Source organism: Myotis brandtii, unplaced genomic scaffold (assembly GCF_000412655.1).
Source record: "Myotis brandtii unplaced genomic scaffold, ASM41265v1 scaffold441, whole genome shotgun sequence".
Lineage (NCBI taxonomy): Eukaryota > Metazoa > Chordata > Mammalia > Chiroptera > Vespertilionidae > Myotis > Myotis brandtii.
Genome location: NW_005366873.1, coordinates 4809595 through 4830963, shown reverse-complemented (window position 1 = coordinate 4830963; position 21369 = coordinate 4809595). Strand labels below are relative to the sequence as shown.

Sequence of the window (21369 nt, the reverse complement as noted above, 5' to 3'; positions counted from 1 at the left end):
GTAAGGGGAACACACACGCCAGGTAAGGGGAACACACGCCCCAGGCCCTCCCATCATCTGGAAGGCAGCATTGAGGAGAGCAGAGCCTGTCCCCAACCATGCCTGACTAGAGGGCTACGCACGAGTCTCAGCAGCAAAGAAATCTTTCCTGAGATCCCAAGGGGGACACACCACCATCCTTAACCAGGTTCCCGGGACTTCCCAACTCCAGAGAAAGCAGCCTTTCTGTTTCTAAGAGACTACCCTTAGGACACCAAGGAAGCCTCAAGATATTCCAGTTTTTCTTTCATCCAAGCCATCTATGTTTAGGATGTATATGTTTCCGTCAGACTTTGGCTAACCAATTAATAACTTGGTAAAATATATGCATATTTAGAGTGAAAGTGCACATATTCTACAACAGTGCTTATCTTTACTAGTTTCTCTACTGAGCACTGATAACCTCGTAACCACAGAAGGGAAGTTCAAAGGTTTAAAAGGAAATGAGCTCATGAATAAGTTCTACAAAACTTCCTGGAAGCTGGGACTGGGTTGTTATTTTGCTATTTGATTCTTTCCTATTTTTTTCCAAACCGCTAAACAAGCCACTTTCTTTAATGCCCTTAGCGTTAACTTTCACAGGACGAAGTCGTGTCCTCCCCTGGCAGACAGATACTTGGCAAAGCCAAAGGATGAATCACTCAGCAACCAAACCCACCAGAATCTCCCGACAGGAGAGTTGCCTGAGGAAAGGGGGGCTTAGGGAAGAGAAGTCTCAGAGAAAAAACTAGAGGGGGGCTTGGAGGGAACAAGGCCTCATCCCTCGGGGCCACCACACCCCACTTCAAGGAGTGGGCAGACAGTATCGCTCTTCGGACACCTGACCCCCAGTGTGCTCCCAGAACTCACAGCTGGAGCTCTGGGCCCCCAGGAGAGATGCCCACACCTCAGGGGTACGCCAAGCCATCCACTGGGTGCAAGCAGGAAACATGAGAGATTCCATTTGTATTTATTTTTTCTACAAAATAAAGAAATTAACCTTTGCTCAAATTTGAAATACAGATGGACACTAGCACATAGATATACACATATATTAAGGGTGCATGAGCCATTAACAGAGGCATGCAATTAACAGTTCAGAGGCCTAGTGGCCTGTCCATTTATAATAGTCCCACAGCCCCAAATGCCTGTGTGTATGTGCATGTGTGTGTCAGAGAGAGAGAGAGAAAGAGAGAGAGAGAGAGAGAGAGAGAGAGAGAGAGAATGAGAGAGTGAGAGAGTGAGAGAGAGAATTACAATAAATCTATAAATCCATTGTCAGGACAAAAATGTTCCTCAGGCCTCCCTAAGATAAACAACACATTATCTGTGTATATGGAGACTGTGGGCCCCGCACAAGCACACACACACCCTCAGTAGGATAGCTGCTTGGATCTTGGTGTCACCTCAACTCAACTCTGCCAACAGCCTCTGTTTCCTGAACTGGGAGTCTGCTTTCCTCTTTATTTCCGACATCAAACAAGAAATGTTAGGTATTTGCCTCCTCTTCTCTCTCCCTCAGCCCTGGCAGCCCCCTTTCCCTCCTTATCTTCTACTCTCCAAGTTCCAAATTCAAGAGAAAGAGACCTCTGTACAGCCTCTAAAACCATGTTCCTGAAGACTACTTTAACGCAAGGAAAATTCAATGAAAAACCAGAGTTTTTACACACACACACACACACACACACACCTTATTAGCCAATAAACACTGAACTCTACACTTTCCATATATTATTTCTTTAATTTTCACCGTTTTATGTGGTACTTACTATTGTTACCCCATTTTACAGATGAGGAAACTGAAGCCCTGAAAGTGGAGTAACTTGACCATGAAAGTTCCAGACCCGTGCTCCTGCCCTGGGCTCTTCTCCAAAGCTGAGCTGCCAGAGGCGAGTCCAGGATCCTCAGCGGGAGAGCTTCCTAGCCTCTGTTGCCAATGGCGCCTGACCTTTATCTGACTCCGAATCACGAGGCAGCAAAGAGCAGTGGCCCTGGCGCATCGTCGAGCACATGGCAAAGCCTGGGATCTGTAGCAAATCAGCTGCCCTCTCTGGCCCTCAGTTTCCTCCACTAAAATGAGTATCCGGAACCGGAACCTTCCAAAATTGCACACACGAAGGTATGTACATACAAGGATGCTATTTTCTTGGTTTCCCTTGTGCCATGCACTGGACTGTGTCCCCTCAAAGTTCGCATGTTGAAGCTCTAACCCCCAATGTGACAGTATATGGAGACAAGGGTTTTAGGAGGTTAAATGAAGTCACAAGGGTGGAGCTCTAATCCAACAGGATTGGTGGCCTTTGAGGAGGGAGAGGAGACAGGCACCTAGCCATGTAAGGACACAGTGAGAAGTCTGCAAACCAGAAAGAGTGCTCTCACCAGACCCGGCCCACGCTGCCCCCCTGATCTCAGACTTCCAGCCTCAGAATGAGAGAATAAAGTTCTGTTGTCGAAGCCACCTAGTCTCTGGCATTCTGTACGGCAGCCCAAATAGACCAACACACCTTGGATTCTAAAAAGGGTCCATGACCCCATAAGAGGGTTAAGGTCCAGGAGGCCTGGCCAACTTAAGGTTGGGATGGCCACACATCTACGCACCCATCCTCATGAGCGTCCAGTTGCTGTCCATCTGCTTGGCAGCCTGGAGAAAGTAGCGCCCATCCGTCCACATGGCTGCATGGTCTTCTGTGATGATGGCTGTGCCTGGGGCAAGGGAACAAGGACATGAGAAAGGTTTCTGACAACTGCCCGAGAGCTGCACAGAAGGAGAGCAGACAGGCAAGCACAGTGTGAGCACCAGCTCCTGTGCAGCCTGGCCACCCCCCACCACCCAGTGGGCAGGTGGCCTTTCACTCCAGGGCAGCCTCCAGGCAAGAGAAGGCAAAGCCCTCAGAACCAGCTGTGGGCCAGGCTCTGAAGGAAACAGCCCTGCGGCAGCCAGGCTGCCTGGACCCTGGTACCTATGTGGCATGAGTCAATGCCAGAAGAACAGAGGACTGGGATCTAAGGCCAAAATGGCCTCATAATCCATGAGATGGAGAAACGGTTCCTGCTCAGCAATCACAGTGATCCACTCCACCAGACACCCCGAAGGAGTGGGAGACCCCCCGGGCCCCTGGGAGTGTTCGTGATGGCTCAGTAGGAGTGTGTGCCTCCCACCTCCACCTGCCTTCAGTTCCCACAGACCTGGCAGAGCTCAGGGCTTTCGGCAGAGGTGTCAGCCAGTCCTAAGTGCCAACCAACACAAGCACTTACATCAAAGGAAGCAACGGGCCAACTCCGAGGAGAGAGGGGCTCTTGCCGAGGCTAGCTAGCTTAAGGATGCGAGTCTGAAATGGGGACACCCTAAAACTCAAGGGCACAACAGCTTTGGGAAAGTGAGGGCAGGGCACCAATGAGGCTCAGCATTAACCTTTGCCATTTACACCGGAAGTGAAAAGAAAGAAATCAAAAGCCAACCACCTGGAGAACTGAGCAGGACCAGTAAGCAAAGGTGGGGGTGCTGGGGGATGTGAGGGTCCCATGAATTATTTGCAGTGCTGGTTGCACAGGTATATTCCATTTAATTGATATGATTCCCCGTATTTCTGTTATATTCAAGAAGAAGTTCCAAAACATTTTTTAAATAAAAAACTTTAAAACTCTAAAAGCCAAGGCATCAAGGAAAGGGTCGCTCCCAGGGGACCGCGGGGAGCTGGAGGATGCTGGGAACTCGCACGTTTCTGCAGGGGCTCGATGGGGAACGTCTGGTTTGCATTTTCTTTTTGGTGCTTTATCACAGGCTGAAACTCGTTCCAGTTATTTTTGGGAGGCAAACAAAAGTGTAGAAAGAACAGAGAGAGAGTTTAGCGACTCACCCGCAGAGCCATCAAATCCAGAGACGAAGGCCCGCCGACAGTCGCACGGGGCAATGTACTCACTCTGAAAAACAAAAAGGGCGAGGCATTGGACCCCAGTCAGTCACACGCTGGCGCCGGGCTCAGCCCTATGCGAGGCCCACAGAGACTACACAGGCTGGCGAATCCTTGGCACCTGCCTTCAAGGGACAGACAGGTTGCTTAGAAGGCAGGCTGAACATTGAAAAAAAAAATGAGTGCACGATACAGAAGACCCTAATTAATGAAGGGCTCAACGAGCTTTTCCCATTTTTCTCTCGTTCCTCATCTGGAGAACAAAGCGAATCCAGAGAAACAGATCACAACTGCTCTTCCCTCACCAAGATCTTACTCAAAAAACAAACCAAGAGTCTTCCCCCTTCCCGCCACTGACATTTAGGCATCTGTTATTTTTTGAAAAGTAAGGCTGGATTTCTGTCTTCAGTGCCAACAATTCTCTAACTTAAACCTCTCTGGGTATTAGCTTGTTTCTGCACTTCCTGTGTGTGTCCCTTTTCCCAGGTAGCGTCACCAATCGCTCCCACGCAGACAGACCCTGTCCCTTCCTGTTAGGGAAAGAGGGGAAACGCTTCCTCCAACCGGGAGGCGTTAGCAAATGAAGCAAACATCAGGTCCAAACCCAGGTCCTCCCCAGAGGACAATCCCTTGCCTCTGAAGGGACAGGGGTAGGGACTGAAGAAAGTCAGAGGTTCTCAGTCCTGGGCAGAGGGTATGAGGCCACAGTGTGCAGCTTCTGGAATAGTCAATGGGACACAGGGAGTTAAGACCGTTGCCCTGACACATCTAGTAAGTGGCAGAGGCAGGATTTGAACCTGGGCTGTCAGCTCCAGAGCCTGGACTCTGAAGCCTTCTGCCATGCTGCCCCCGTAGGACACATCATCTCATCCTCACAAGGACTCTCCAGGATAAGACCAACGGCAAACAAGAAAACGGAGCCAAGAACAGAATCTTTAAGTAACCTGCCCACTGCCAGGTCAACAGCAGGGCCCGGATCCGCTTCAGACCAGAGCTGTGGCTCCTCCTCCTGTTAGCAGTTTCTCCCGAGCTAAAGAACCTAGCAGGGTTAGGAATGCTCCGGGTGGAAAATGGGGCTTCTGGCTGAACCCCAAGGTATTTTAGGGGGTGCCCGTGATGTTAGGGGGAAAAGTGCTCATGTCCCACTCCTGCTGTGAGTGAGAGCTTCCCTTTCACCAAGGCAGCCACAGCACCTCCTCAGACCAGCCACAAGCCCACCACCCAGAGAAGAGCCAGCAGAGAGAATCGTGATGGCAGGACGAGGGGCTCTGCGCCACACCGGCCCTCTACCGGCCCAGCTGAGTGGTCTGCGTCGAGTCTCATCACCTCCCTCGGCCTCAGGTCCTCATTCCAAGAAGGTCATTTCAGATTGCTGAATGCAACAGCAGGCACATGTTTTATCCAGAAAACATAAAGTAACATTTCATACATAGCACTAAAGACACAGAAAGAAATGGTGGTCAACAGTATGAACTGGAGAATCCTCATTTGTTTATTAACCCAGCAATCATTGGTGCAAGACTTAAAAAAAAAAAAAGGCAAAACTGGGTGGAGAGAAGTCACACCCTTCTCCTAGGACTGCTGTAAGGAACAGTCAGTTAATGTTTAAAACAACTCTCCAGAAACCTAAGAGCACTGCACATTAGCAGTGGAAGAGGTAGTATTCATGTCTGCTTCTGGAATGGTGAAAAGGCATCTAAGAGGCTGGGAAAACTAAGTCAACAAAAATAATTCTTACACTAAAAATCACAGTGCATAATGGTGAAGACACAGGGGGGACACTATCGACGACAATGAGGTACCCCTGGCTTGGGGCTCTCCCACCTGTGACATACAGTCAGGACACTGGCTTGGGCTCTCCCACCTGTGACACACAGTGAGGACACTGGCTTGGGCTCTCCCACCTGTGACACACAGTCAGGACACTGGCTTGGGCTCTCCCACCTGTGACACACAGTCAGGACACTGGCTTGGGCTCTCCCACCAGTGACACACAGTCAGGACACTGGCTTGGGCTCTCCCACCCGTGACACACAGTGAGGATGCTGACAAAGGTCTGGCAGAGAAGGTACTGCTGATCTTGGCCCAGCTGGACTCCTCCATGCAGGGACACGTTTCTAGAGGATGCCCCTCCCCTATCTGGGCAAGCCTCAGAGGAGGGACAAGGCACCCATGGGGGTTTACCTAGAGGTGCTCATCGGCAAAGGCAAGAAGAAGGTTTCTCCAAAGGAAGGTAATATATAGGGTGTCCCCCCAAAAATGTATACACACACTTTGAATAATTATAAAAGCAGAGTGTATTAAAATACATTTCATTTTCAAAATTGAGCTATCAGCTGTTAAAGTGTGTATACATTTTGGGGGGACACCCTGTATTAACAGCAGGTGGATATATTTGGTTTGGGATCAAGATGAGGTCTGGGGCAAGAATGTCTAGACATGACCTAAGTGGTCAACCCGCCAGAAAGACATCGCCTATGAAGCTGTCACCTCCACACCAACAGGCTCAACAGAGGCCAGACAAGCACTAGGCCCAGGCCTCCTACTCTTCCCCCAGCCATGTGCTGGCAAAGCCCAGGAACACTCTCCCTTGAGAACAGCAAAAGGTCAGAGCATGCAAGGAGCAAGGCACAGCAGCACAGCTGTTGGCTTCTTCTCCAAGCCATCCACTTCTCTGCATCTCTAATGTCAGTACTCAGGCCAGGCCTCCATCATCTCTACCTGGACCACTGCCTACAGGAAGCATGTCAAACTCACGGCCGGCAGCACGCCTCATTTCCGTGGCCCGCCAGCCGCAAGTTTGACATGCTTGGCCTACAGCCACTCTTCACACACTTGGAGTGAGCTTTTCAAACTGCTGACCCACTAATCCAGGTTAGATTGTGCATAGAGACAAGGGCCACCTGTTCCCAAATACTAAGGTAACTTCCTGTCTTTGGCATTTTCTTTCTTAAATGAAACCAAGTCAAGGTATGTGGGAAAAATAGCTTCATGCCCTTTCCTTAGTGTACAGCTGCTGAAAGGGGGCTTCCCACCCTGGACTTCACCTCCCAGGCCCCCTTGCTTTTAGGTGGGGGTGTCACATGACTAGTTCTCACCAATGAAATGTGAGTGGAAGTGATGTCTGGGTCAGGGCAGGAAACATGGGTGTGTCTTCAGCACACTCCCGCTCCTTCCTCCAGCAAGGATGTTGGTGTCACAGGATGGAAAGAACCTAGATTCCTAAATCATTCTTCTTCCCAGTGGAAGAAAGTCACCCACCAACCAGGAACACTCACTCGGGACTGCTACATGGGCAAGAAATAAAGCTCCACAGAACCAGGCCACTGAAACGTCAAGATGCATCACCACAGCCAGCATCACTCTAATTAATAGTAGATAAAATCACTCTGGGATAAAAACCACCACCTCCCACCCCAGGGCAGAGTCTGTTTAAGAAATACAAAACAAAACAGGAAGCCGACTCCAGGAGGAATGGGAATAGGATCCAAGGAGTTTAGGAAAATCTGATTCATGTCTTCCAGAAGGAGGAACCATAAACAGAGCCAAAAACTCCGTTGGCAGAGGCACCCCGGACAGAACATGACCCTTTGACTAAGCCGATCCCAAGAGGATGGGGAGGGTGAAGACTTCGGATTTCTCAAAAGCACGCTGGCACAACCCCAGCCCCAACCAATGCTCCTCTTGGTTTGGGGCCAGTGGTGCCCACCAATCTCAACGTTGGACTTAGATGGTCCATGAAAGCCTTCAGATTACCAGAGAGAATGAACAACCCTTCACTGTAAAAGTCCCGCTGGGCCCAAACTCATTAATACCACACCCTGTTCAGAGTTTACACAGAAAAAACCCTTAGAGTTGCAGAGAAGCAGACCCCTGGAGTGCCAAGTCCTTGCGTAACTATGCATTTGGGGTGCATTTTCTCTCAAACACAGAACAGTGTGTGGGTGTCTGTGTTTGTGTTTTGGAAAATACAGAAAAGACAGACTTCAAGATTCCCCTTCATTCTCCAACACTCTCCCACCCGTAGGAGAAACCCCAGCAACCCTGAATCTAGCCTGAAATGAAACAATTAGGAACAAGAGCCACAAAGAACAGCGGCCTCTCTATTACTGAGGAGGCTGCTGTGGCAGGTCGCACACAAAGCCAACCCTTCCTCCTTGTCCTCCCAGTCCTGGCAGGGACCCAGAATCCCACTTAACAGTCACTCAACCATGCCCCACCTCTCCACAGAAACCGAAACAAGGAACTCACGGCTTCTCATTTCTTTCTGTGGGTGGCACAAGGAACACTTGGATTCCAAACTTCCCAATGCCCTCTGCCATTTGCCTGTAGGTCCAATCTCTGTTCTACTTCTCCTCCGAACCCTTTTCCCCTCTTCTTTGCTCCTAAAGCCAGCACCCATATCCAAGCACTCTGTACCCCACCTCTGGGATCCTGCAAGAGCCTAACAGGTTTCTCAGCTCCCAGTGTTTCCCTTCTCCAGTCCACACAACACTGCTCCCTCTCACAGATCATGTCACTCCTTTGCTCAAAGACCTTCAATGGGTCCCTACTATCGAACAAAACCTAAACTCATGACCCTGGTGGTAAAGGATCCCCATGACCAGTCATGGGTGGCTCATGAGTGGCCTTGACCAAGCCCCTATTTTTCCTTCTTTTCCAAGGTTATCATTATTCATGTTCTCCTACACCCATGAATTTGCTCATGGTACTTCTTATACTTCTATCTCCAAGCATTTAAATTCTACCTGTTCACATTCCAGTTAAATGTACTTTCTCCATGAAGCCTTCCTTGCCAGCTTAATATATTCCCTCTCAGCTATGAATTCAGTCCACACTTTATCTTTCTACTAAAATATAAGCACAGTGAGGGCAGAAATTCAATCTTAAATTCATCTTTGCAACCCTATAGTACCATGACCACAAAGAGAAATGCAAACATTTGCTGACTCAAAGACCGAAAGGAGGAGATCCTAGAATCCTTTCATCCTTCTGCCTTTCAGCCCCATAACATGAGGTCTCCACCCCTCCAAATCCACCTCTCCCATATTTATTTTTTTTAATCCTCACCCAAGGTTGTTTATTTTATTTTGAGAGAGAGAGAGAGAGACAGACAGACAGAGACATCAATATGAGAGAAATATTGATCAGTCACCTCCCATACATACCCCAACGGGGGATTAAACCCACAACCTAGGTATGTGTCCTGACTGGGAATCAAACCTGCAACCTTTAAGTGTATGAGAGAACATTTCAACCAATTGATCCACCTGCCAGGGCCCTCCTATATTTAAATAACTAGTGTTCTCAGAGGTAAAGGGCACTTACTGAGTGGCTTTCATTAAAGATGGAGGTTGGGGGGAAGGAGGGAGTGATACTCAGAATCATCCCTAAAACCTATTGGGTGAAGATTAATGACAACTTTACAGATGCTCTTCTGGCTGCCAGAGGATGGGACGGTCTGATGGAGAGAAAGGAGGAAGCACAGACAATTCTGCTAGGGACAGTGTGTGACAGAGGAGATGGGTAAAGATACTCAGAATCATCCCTAAAACCTATTGGGTGAAGATCAATGACAACTTTACAGATGCTCTTCTGGCTGTCAGAGGATGGGACGGTCTGGATGGAGAGAAAGGAGAACGCACAGACAATTCTGCTAGGGACAGAGTGTGACAGAGGAGATGGGTAAACTGTGTCAGCAACAGAAAGGTCCAGACTTCTACCCCTCATTTGTCCACTAATTCTTCCACCATTTATTAAAAGCTGGCACTATTCACTGGAAACAAGGAAGCCAGAACCAAATCAACAGGCATTGAGTGGAACCCCACTGGACACAGGTCCCTATGCCAGGCCCTGGAGGACATGCTTAGTTGTGGGTGGACAACTAGAATCCGATAAACACGTTGGGTCTGGGGGGAAAGAATGAGATGAGAGGCAAGACTGATGCGTTCCATCACCACCAACCCATCTCCACTCAGTACCTGGTGGGCATCCCCCGACGGGATGATGTAGGCCTGGATGGGCTCTGTCACATACTCCAAGTTCCTCATGGCTTGTCTCAGCTGCCGCAGCAGCTCTGAAGTTACCTTTGGAGGCATTCTGCCGTCTGCAACAACAGGAGAGTTTGTTTCAAAACCAGCCTGCCCCGTGCAACTCGATGACTATGCAAACAGAGCCCCAGAGAAGCACACGCTTTGTTCCGCCCCATTCCCAGAGGCAGCTTCAAAATGAACACCCCGCCATTCGACCAAAACCAAAGCTGCCCCAAAACTCTCCAGTTTACAGTTCTTAAATACCACTTCCAAATAGCCGCTTGTGGCAAGAAAACTCGAGCTACTAAGACTAATTTCCAAATGGATTAGTTACCTCTTTCATTTCTAGGATTTATGCTAAGGAGATCATTAAACAAGTACACAAATATGTAGGTGCTTATCTGTGTTTATAGTAGTAAAAATATGGAGGGAAAATACATGACTGGTTAAATAAATTACCACCCATCCAACAGTACACAATCAAACCATTAAAAATTACATCGTTTCAGCCATTATGAACAAAGCTGCCATAAACATCCACATGCAGGTTTTTGTGTGAACGTCGTTTTCAACTCCTTTGGGAAAATAGCAAGGAGCATGATCGCTGTAAAGAGTATATTTAGCCCTAGCCGGTTTGGCTCAGTGGGTAGAGTGTCAGCCTGCGGATGGAAAGGTCCCGGGTTTGATACTGGTCAAGGGCATGTACCTCGGTTGCAGGTTCCTCCCCGGCCCAGGCCCTGGTCAGGGTGCATGCAGGAGGCAACCAATCGATGTGTTTCTCTCACATAGGTGTTTTTCTTTGTCTTTCCCTCTCTCTTCCATTCTCTAAAAATCAATGGAAAAATATCCTGGGGTGAGGATTTTTTTTTTTAAGTGTATATTTAGTTTTATAAGAAACTATCAAACTGTCTTCCAACCTGGCTGTACTTTTTTGTATTCCCACCATTAATAAGTAAAAATTCCTGTTGTGCCACATGCTTGCCAGGACTTGGTGTTTTGGATTTTGCCAACCCATTTTTTAACAAACAGAACATGTTTTACTTAACTAAAGATGTTCTGGTGCACAATGCTCCAAGTAATGGAGTTACACTGAGGCAACTACACCACAGCTTATCCTCCAGGGCAGTCACCCTAACTCACTGGGGCTTGTACCTGATTAGGTATGGACCCTTTTTTTGGTTCTTTAACTTTTTCATCTGCTTCGTTCTCCTTCATCACCAGCACCTTGGGCTTCCATATATCAGTCGAGATGATTTTCTCCAATAGAATCCCCTATGCGGAACTAGACCGATCTTGGGACTCACTGAACAAGTGCCCCATTCAAAACCTGCAGCCAGGGCAGCTTCAGCCACAGGCCTCGGCCTCCACCTCCGGAGTCTCCGAAGGACAGTCGTACTCAAGGAGACAGCCGCTGAAAAAGGTCCCAGTCACAAGTCAAACATGTCCATGTTCCGTGCATTACAGCTGCTTTTGAGTACTTCTCATAGGGGCACCCTTTCCTTGTATCTGATGTCCTGAGCCTGTAATTTCTCACCTATCTGAGAGAGAGGGAGCAGAAGTACTGGGGCTGACCTAAGTTTATAGGTCAACACCTCCACTGAGTTCAAAATGAAGCCCACTGCGACCTCATCAGCTTGTCAGCATCTGAAAACGTTATTATGACACCTTCCAGGAGCTTCGAAATAGACTTAACGCATTTCCAAACCATACTTCTGAGTAACTTAATTCTTAGAGTCAAGAAAAAATGTAGACTTCCTTTGGACCAGTACTTCAACCTTGACTGCATATTAGAACTACCTGGGGGACTTCTGACTTAATTAGTCTGGAGTACAGCCTGGGCATCTGGAATTTTAAAAAGCAAATATATGATAGAAGCTAAAATATTTTCTTTCAAGACCATTAATTTCTTTATAGGACCTGGCTTCTATTTGGGCACGCTCTGACTTAAGAACTTTGATGGCACTGACTGGGTGTTTATAGCGTTGACTGTGGTATGCGTCAACATTACCAGCCACTAACTTCATCAGCAAAGTCAACAGAACCAGTGGCAAGCACAAAATCCTCAATTACAAACTGTAAACCATCCAAGGCAAATGGAGCCAGCCAAAGACAGCCTCTGCTTCCTGGGACCACAATCCCTCTCCTCACCACCACCTTCTGACCTTCCTCACCATCTCCTGCCTCCTCAAAACCATCAGCAGCATCAGCTTCACTCTATGACAGTGGCATTTTCACACTTCCCTCCACAGCGCCACCTGCTCCCATCACCACTCTTGATACTTCCCCTGCTCCTTCCTCCTCACCCTTCATGCCCTTCACATTTGCATGGTGTCCTTGATCAGATGCAGCCACTTCTTTGTCACCTCTATCAGACACAATGAAAAAACTCCCAATACTGCAGTGGCTGAGGCAGTGTGTGCTGTGGCCGAGGAAGCAGCTACCACTCACGTAAATGCAGTGAGCAAGGTGTTGAGACAGCTGTGGCCACAAGGACAACAGGACTTGAAAATAACTGAGTGGATGAGCAGCTAGAGCTGAGGAGGGGGCAAAGCTAGCACAGGTATAAGACCCAGCAATTGAGGTGGCAGCAGTTGAAAAGGCACTCAAGATGGAGAAGATGAGGCCCGGCTGGTGTGGCTCAGGGGATGAGTATCAACCTATGAACCAAGAGGCCACAGTTTGATTCCCAGTTGGAGCACATGCCCAGGTTTTGGGCTCAATTCCCAGTAGAGGACATACAGGGGGCAGCCAATTGATGATGTTCTCTCATTACTGATGTTTCTCTCTCTCCCTCTCCCTTCCTCTCTCTGAAGCCAATAAAAATATGTATTTTTTAAAGATGGAGAAGATGAAAGGCATGGCCGGTGATCCTCAGAGGGTAACTTTTATAAGGATTAAATGGGTTGCTCTCTATAAAGCATTTAGAAACAGTGCCTGGCACATACTAAATGTTAATGTGCTTGCAATCTTTAGAGTGAGTGCATAATTAACGAACTCTGACAGCAATGTGATCAATGGTGCCACAGGTGTACCTACTGCTTTTCCTTAAGGCAGGGACCACATCATCTTCATCTCCGATTCTACTACCTCTAAATCCATTAACACACATATGCTCACTCAAAGATGGCTGGATGGGCATCACAACTGTGTATCTGTGATCTTTTCAGACTCAATGTAACGAACAGTAACGAACCTTCCATGAAAGCTAGGATCTTAGCAGATGCCGTATTACAGCATCTGTTCACTCCACATCCCATTACTTTTCAGAAATGTCAGAAGCAGCCAAGAGCTAATCAGGGTGTGCAGGGAAGTGGAAAGCCAAGAGCAACAAACCTAGTCCATGATGTAACATTAGCCCATACACTGCCAGGTATTTTTAAATCATGCTTTTAAAATGAATGACTCATTTAAAAGTCTCTTGCGTATGTGGGTCTGCTTTTAGAAATAAGTTTCTAAACCTTCAGCCTTTATCACAAACTAGACTTTTCACTCCTTGGAAGTACATGAAAAGCACACCACGTTAACCTCACTGGGTGGCTAGAAGTATTTAACATGACAGCATGTGTGAAAGCAACATGCACAGCATACGGTACATTGTAGGAGCTTAAGAAATAGGATTTGAATCTGGATCTGAAGCACCAGCTGGGATTTCTACAAGCCTTGTTAGAAGAGTAGAAGGGGATGCTCGCTCTCCCTCCCTCCCGGGAAAATGCCCTAGCCTTTCCCTCCCCTCTCTTCCTCCCCCACAGGCACACATCTCCTAATCTCTAAGGGTCCCCACGAGACTTGCAACCAGGGGAGCAATGGGCAGCAGCAGCTGGTCCTGGGCTAACCCCCTGAACCTGTCTCCAAGGCCCTTTTCTCTGACTTCCCAGTGAGCCAGGCAGCCCCGCCCAGCCTCATTTCTTCCCTATAGCTTTTCTAGAGAGCCAAAGCAGCCCCGCCCAGGCTCTCTCCCGTTGCTTCCTCTACCCTAAGCCCTTGCTTGTTTCACTGTCTCTAACTTTAATAAACATACTCTGAAAATAAAAAATAAAATAAAATAGAAGGGGCTGGTGTTCTCCAATTTCAGCATCTTAACATGTACACAGATACAAAGCTGCGCTTCCAGCATCTGAGCAAGGGCCAAGGGCTTTCCATGCATTAGTGGTTAATTCTCATAATAATCCTCCAAGGGAGGTTTCACTATTCCCATTTTTCAGATAAAGAAACAGGAGTTAAATACTTGCCCAAGTCAACTGGATCATTAGGAACCAGAACCCAGATCTATCTAATTCCCAAGTCCATGTTCTATTATCTAAGGCAGTGGTTGGCAAACTGCGGCTCGCGAGCCACATGCGGCTCTTTGGCCCCTTGAGTGTGGCTCTTCCACAAAATACCACGTGCACGCACATACAGTGCGATTGAAACTTCGTGGCCCATGCGCAGAAGTTGGTATTTTGTGGAAGAGCCACACTCAAGGGGCCAAAGAGCCGCATGTGGCTCGCGAGCCGCAGTTTGCCGACCACTGATCTAAGGGATCATAACAGAGGCTCTCTTAAAGCGTTCTAAGACCAATGGAATCAAAACAAGTGGGTTCTGGTTTCCAGTTGGGATCTGCAAACTCAGACTACTGAACCCCCTGAACCTCTATTTCTTCATGCATAATAAGAAGAAAGGGAAGTTCTCTTCAACCTCTAAATTTGCTAGTTCTATCACTTTTCCCCTTTCTCTATTTCCCCTTTTCCCCTCTCCTCCCTCCCAAGATGGCCCAAAATGTGTTGCATGATCTATATTTTTAAAGAAAAAGGATTTGTGCAATTATAGCACTAATCTTCCAAAGAGAGATTAGTCATGGTTTCTTGTGAGCTTCGGGGATTGATTTTTCACTCAGCTAAAAGGAAACATTGCAGTTCTCCTGGGAAGTCCATAGAAAAGCACTGGCTTATGGGGGCTAAAAATACAGAAATGCGTCACTTTTTAGAATTCAGGTTTCTGGCAACCCAACAATGCAACTAACCAATTCTGGGGAGAAGATATAGTTCCAGAAATGTTTCACAAAAAGATTTCCCTGAATGCATATTCAATTTATAAAGCACAATAATATGTATATTACAAACTTTTCTCATTTCATAATCACATGATGAACATTGAAAGCTAATCTCTCAGGCAGCCAATAGAGGATTATACTAGAGACTAGAAAAACTAGACTAGTAACTTATCACAACTACCCCTGGAATGAGAAATGCCATAACTTTCATTCTCTAACTTACTATCCTTAAAAAAAAGTAGCGAGTACTTAGAAACAGTAGCCAACTACCCAGAAAGTCAAGAAACAAAGTGGTTTTTAAGTTGCAGATACAAATCCTCCCAACCTCAGCCATGATCAATTATTAACCCCTTACCTTCTCTTTTCTCCCACATTGAGGCTGAGGCAAGGGTAACTAAAAATCCTTTTGAGATGTCCCATCTAATAATTGGCAAAATTATTACCTGTGTCCATACCTGGGTCTCCTGAATATATCACCTCGTAAGGTTCAATTATTCTTAAATTTTTCAGCTGAAAGTCACGGTGGCTCGCCCTTAAGAAGAGAAAGAACAGGATATTGCAGACTTTGACCACAGTAAACGTGGCAAGGCTTAGTCAGAGAGGCCATCAACTTGACTGAGCAATTTTCCTTCGTGAGTCCAAAGAACTCTTACCCCAGGATCAGTAATGAAATAAATGAAAACCTCAGATAAAACATCAGCATGACAGGTAAACCTTTTCAGGCCTAGCCTATAGTTCATGAATTTTCATCAGCTGTATCTCACCTCCTGTTTAACTAGGATAAAAAGACTTTATTTGCAATGACTGTCACATGGACAAATTCTTGGTTCTTTTTCAAATTTCCCTGTTCTTTCTTCATGGTGCCCTATTCTTTATCCTCATTCAAGGATATGCTTATTGATGAAAGAGAGAGAGAGAGAGAGAGAGAGAGAGAGAGAGAGAGAGAAATATGTGAGAGAAACATCAATTGGTTGCCTCCCGTATGTACCCCTGCAACCTGGGTGTGTGTCCTGACTGGAAATAAAACATGCAACCTTTGGTGTAAGGGATAATGCTTCAGCCAACCGAGCCATCCTGGCAGGCCCATGGGGTCCTATTCTTTCACTATGGTTTCTGTTCTCTTTCTTAGCTTTAATTATTTGGGGCCCTTGTTTTAGAATTCATTTCAGACTTTCCACTATGGTCTGGGGACAGTAATTCTCAGGTTTGCTGGGTCTACTGGCTCCCTTCTGGTGGGTCATTCCTTGTGAGCTTTGTAATCTTTTAGTAAGAGCTTATCTTCATTAGAAAATGAGATGTGTCCTGGATTGTACAAGCATTTCTGTCATTGTCATTTGCTTCTGAGACTAATTTTCATGTTAACTTCTTAGCTAGGAGACTCACACACAAGTCTCCTGCCCCATAAGGGGATAGTCTGACACCCTGGACCCCTGGAATGAAGACCTATAGCATCTGATAACCTCCCCACGGCTCAGTTCCAGCTAAGTTCCCCAAAAATTCAGACTTTAAGTTCCACTAGTATAAATTTCTGGTACCTGAGGATTTTTCTTTCAAGTCCATTCAATCAACAAATAATTTTATTGAGAATCTTCTATAATCCAGGCCCTATTCTAGACACAGCAGTGAACAAAGCATACAACACCTCTGACCTCAGGAGGTTTACATGGGGGTGGGGGAAGGGAGGTTAGCGGGAGGGAAGGGTAGGAGAGGAAAGGCAACAGAAACAAAACAAGAATCCAGTGTGTCAGGTAGTGAGTATGTGTTCTATGAAACAAGTCAAGTGGGGCAAGGAGAAGAGAAGGTCAGAGACATAAGAGGAAAGTTCTCTGATATGGGTCTGTCAGGCAAGGCCTCTTTGCTAGCAGATGACATTTTATCAGAGGCCTAAAAAAAAAAAGTGAGTGATCAGCCCTCTGGATTGTCTAGGGGAGGAACATTTCAGAAATGGAGCACAGCAAGTGCAAAGGCACTAAGGCAGGCATATGCCTGGTGTACCAGAGGGAAAGCTAGGAGGCCAGTGTGTTGGGAGATGGGAAAGTAAGTGGTTAGGAGACAAGATCCGGGAGGCAACAAGGAGCCTGTTACAGGCTACAGAAGGGGTTTTAGATATTATTCAGCTATGAACTTAAAGGAAATTTTGTTCTAATTTTACCACATTTTTATGTGTTAATAGAGGGAGAGGTGTTCACATTCGCTCAGTCCACCACACAGCCAGAACCAGAAGACCAGACATTGTCACCAATCACTCCAGGCCTGCTCTCAGATAGCTGCTACTGTCGTTTCATGGCCGGAATGCGATGTTCTTTACTGGGGGAACCATGTATTCTTTCATTCAAAAGTAAAATATCTCAATAGTTCTTATAAATATAAATGCAAATGTCTTCAAAAAATACTAGCAAACTGAATCCCATCTATATATATAAAAGCCTAAGTGACCGAACAACCGGTCAACCAGTTGCTGTGATGCGCACTGACCACCATGGGGCATATGCTCAACGCAGGAGCTGCCCCCTGGTGGTCAGTATGCTCCCACAGCCAACCTCCCATGGCCCGCCAACCTCCCGCGGTCCTTCCCCCCTGACCGGCCCCCATCGTCCCTATGGAGACTGGGCGATTGGCCCCAATTGCAGGCCAGGCCGAGGGACCCCCACCCATGCAAGAATTCGTGCACCGGACCTCTAGTAACATATAAAAAGGATCCAAGTGGAATGTATTCCATGAACACAAGATCGGTTCAACACACAAAAAAATAATGTAATAATATACAATATCAATAGAAAAAAGAACAGCCCTAGCTGGTTTGGCTCAGTGGATAGAGCGTTGGCCCACAGATTGAAGGGTCCCGGGTTTGATTCCGGTCAAGGGCACATGCCTAAGTTGTGGAATCAATCCCCAATAGGGTGTGCAGGAGGCAGCCAATCAATGATTCTCTCTCATCAATGATGTTTCCATCTTTCTCTCCCTCTCTCTTCCTCTCTGAAATCAATAAAAATATATTTTTTTGAAAAGAAAGGAAAAAGAACAAAAATTACATGAGAACCTCAGCAGAGACAGAAAAAGCATTTGACAAAATCCAACACCCCTTCATGATAAAAGTACTCAATAAACTAGAAAAGGAATTTCTCAACATGATCAAGAATATTACAAAATCCACAGCTAACATCATCCCTATTGTTAAAAGGCTGAATGCTTTCCCTATAAGATCAGAAACTAGACAGACATGTCCACTCTTGCCATTTCTAGTCAATCAGGCAAGAAATTGAATTAAAAGACACTCGTGTTAGAAAAGAAGTAGTAAAACTATCTATTTGCAAATGGCATTATCTTGAATATAAAAAATCCTAAAGAATCTACACAAAAAAATTAGAATGCAAGATACAAAACCAATATGTAAAAATCAATTATATTTACATATACTTGAAATAAACAATTCAAAAATGAAATTTTAAAAAGTTCATTTACAATAGAATCAAAACAATAAATACCTAGGAATAAACTTAACAAAAGATATGCAAAACCTACACTCCAAAAACTACAAGACATTGTTGAAAAAAATCAAAGAAGACCTAAATAAATAGAAAGATATTCTATGTTCATGGGTTGGAAGACTTAACATTGTTTAAAATGGCAATACTCCACAAAGCAATCTACAGTCAATGCACTACCCATCAATTCCAGCTAGCTTTTGGGCAGAAATTGACAAGTAGATCCTAAAATTAATATGCAAATGCAAGGAAACCAGAATAGCCAACACAATCTTGAAAAAGAATGAATTTGGAGGAGTCAACCTTCCTGATTTCAAAGCTAATAAAACTACAGTAATCAAGATAGTGTGGTACTGACATACAGACAGACTTCTAGATTAATGAAGTAGAATTGAGAGTTCAGAAATAAACCCTCACATTTACTATCAAGGGTGCCAAAACCATTCAATAGAGAAAAATAGTCCTTTCAACAAATGATGCTGGGACAACTGGAGAGCCACATGCAAAAAAATAAAGCTCACACTATATACCATATACAAAAATGAACTCAAAGTAGATCATACATGAATGTTTTCTTAGAAGAAAACGGTCATAAATTTGCTTGACCTTGGATTAGGCAATGATTTCCCAAATATGACATCAAAAGTACAAGCAACAAAAGAAAACAGACATACTGGACATCGTTAAATGAATGACTTTTATGCTTCAAAGGACACAAGTGAAAAGACAATCCATAAAATGAGAAGCAAATATTTACAAGTCATATATCTGGTAAGAGTCCAGTGTACAGTGTATATAAAGAACTATTACAACTCCAGAAAGAAAAAAAGACAAATACCCAATTTTTAAATGGTCGAAGGTTCTAAATAGACATTTCAATGTCTAAGATATACAAATGGTCAATAAGCATATGAAAAAACTTTCAATGTTATTATCCATTTGGGAAATGAAATCAAAACCACAATGAGATGCCACTTCACATCCACTAGGAAGATTATAATTTAAAAAACAAACAGACAATAACAAGTAAGGGCAAGGATGTGAAAAAAATAGAACCCTCACACATTGCTGACAGAAATGTAGGTTTGGCAACAGCCCAGAGTTCCTCAAACAGTTAAACAGAGTTTTCCTATAACTCAGCAATTCCACTGTTAGATATAGAAATTGAAAACATAAGTCCACATAAAAACTTGTACACAAATGTCCATAACAATATTGTTCATAATATCCAAAAATTAGATCAAAGAATTTGCTCAAGGCCTCACAGCAATTTGGTGACAGACTGTCTAGAACTAGAGGCCAGGACTCTCAACTGGACTCAGTGCTGTTCCCCTTCCCAAGACTTCTTCAGTCTACACCTTCTCGACACCATGAAGTGCCACTGGGTGGGTAAGGGAAAAGAAGGGTGCAGAGAACTTTGCATAAGACAGTTATAGCACATTTTTCTCCCTCTCTCTTTTTAAAGAAATCCCAGCAAGGTTCTTGTTACCCTCCACCCTCCCCCAGCCCATGATGAGAATCTATCACTCAGGATGAGGCAAAAAAACAAGGACCACCAAGATCCTCAATCATACCCCATGAGGTGAGGCAATGGTAGAATGGAACAAGTTCAAGGGTGGAGATGTGGGTAATGTTGTCTTAGCCTACCCAGAATCCATCTCTTCTTTTGATGAGAGCACCTTCGTTTTCTTTTTGAGAATGTCTCTTCTCCAGTTTTAGTCCACAGAGTTGAGATGAGTCACCCACCAAGTTCTGGGACCCAGATCTGGTCAATCCATCCCTCCAGCCACAATGGCTGGTTCGAGATGGTCAAAAGGATCAAATCAGCCCAGGGAGACTGAGATTTCTGCTCCAACCAGTAAGTTCTAGGAAGGCTCTATTTCTGCTGAGGCTGTCAGCCTAGAACTGCTATTGACCTGCCATGAGGAAAAGCTGCCCATCAGTGAAGCCAACACTGAAGAAATCAGAGCCAACAGATGCAAAAGACTCAGCTGCACCAGAAGCCAGCTCAACCCCTTTCTACCTACATCAATTTGAATTCAGTTTCCAGCACCTAAACTGCATCACTTTTACACTGAGGGGCACTCAAATTCTGCCAGGAGGGGAGGTGCCTGGGGCAAATGGTCTCCCTTCTCTCAGCCTCTGGTGGCCTCTTGTGTAAGGTAAAGAGGTTCTATCAGCTGATGTTGAAGGACCATTCTGCCCCTCCAATGTTGTGATTCGATGAACCCAGAAAAGACCACCTTGGTCCTCAAAGGCTCTCCTACTACGGCCTAACTCATCATTATGAGCTTGCCTGACCCCATCTTCAGCATGGAACCTGCAGGCAGCTCCTTCCTCATGAGGTTTGCCACATCTCATGCCTAACGGGCTGCAGCAAGGCCACGTCCAAGTCAAGGTCGGCTTGTGATCTGTCGACTCACAAACACAAGCACACGCCATGGTCTGTGTTCAGCAAGTGAGCCTGGCCATAGTGCCAAGCGCGTTCATTCAAATTTCAACGGGTTGGAGGATGGCTGACCGACCCCATGTGGATCTCCAGGGAGTCTGGCTTCTGGTCCTTGTGAACACTGCATGTCTCTCTCTCTGTCTCCTGCTCTGTTAGCTGGGGGGGCGCGCTACTGGCTGAAATGTATTTAATGTGAGACTTGGGGATTTATCCGGGGAGAAGACAGGACATGTTACTGATGGGAGTCCCCAGGAGATGATGTCAAAGTGGCCTTACACAGCCCTCTGCAACCATTTGGGTGGGGAGGGGCCCGCGTTTGCCTATCTTTGTTGCGGTGACAGATCAGTCCGGCGCCTTGCATGTGTCGGTATTGTCAGGGTTGTAAATTGAGGATTCGATTCCCAGGGTCCCTGGGCGAGGGCGGGGACTCGCCGGAGCCAGGGGG

General features: G+C 46.0%; 1 protein-coding gene across 3 annotated transcripts in view; it reads right to left on the bottom strand.

The window, feature by feature from the left end:
* Positions 1-20221, bottom strand: part of XPNPEP1 (X-prolyl aminopeptidase (aminopeptidase P) 1, soluble) — a 45577-nt gene extending 25356 nt beyond the window's left edge. Inside the window, exons 1-5 of one of the 3 annotated variants that reach the window (XM_005874551.2) lie at positions 20123-20221; positions 15434-15522; positions 9911-10035; positions 3876-3939; positions 2617-2721 (exon numbers count right to left, since the gene is read on the bottom strand). In XM_005874551.2, coding sequence (XP_005874613.1) covers positions 2617-2721; positions 3876-3939; positions 9911-10035; positions 15434-15522; positions 20123-20133 — 394 coding nt within the window. In that variant the 5' untranslated portion in view covers positions 20134-20221. Of the gene's footprint in view, positions 1-2616; positions 2722-3875; positions 3940-9910; positions 10036-15433; positions 15523-20049; positions 20072-20122 lie in introns of those variants that run through there. The other 2 variants (XM_005874550.2, XM_005874552.2) reach the window with 2 other exon arrangements.
* Positions 20222-21369: the final 1148 nt, after the last annotated feature.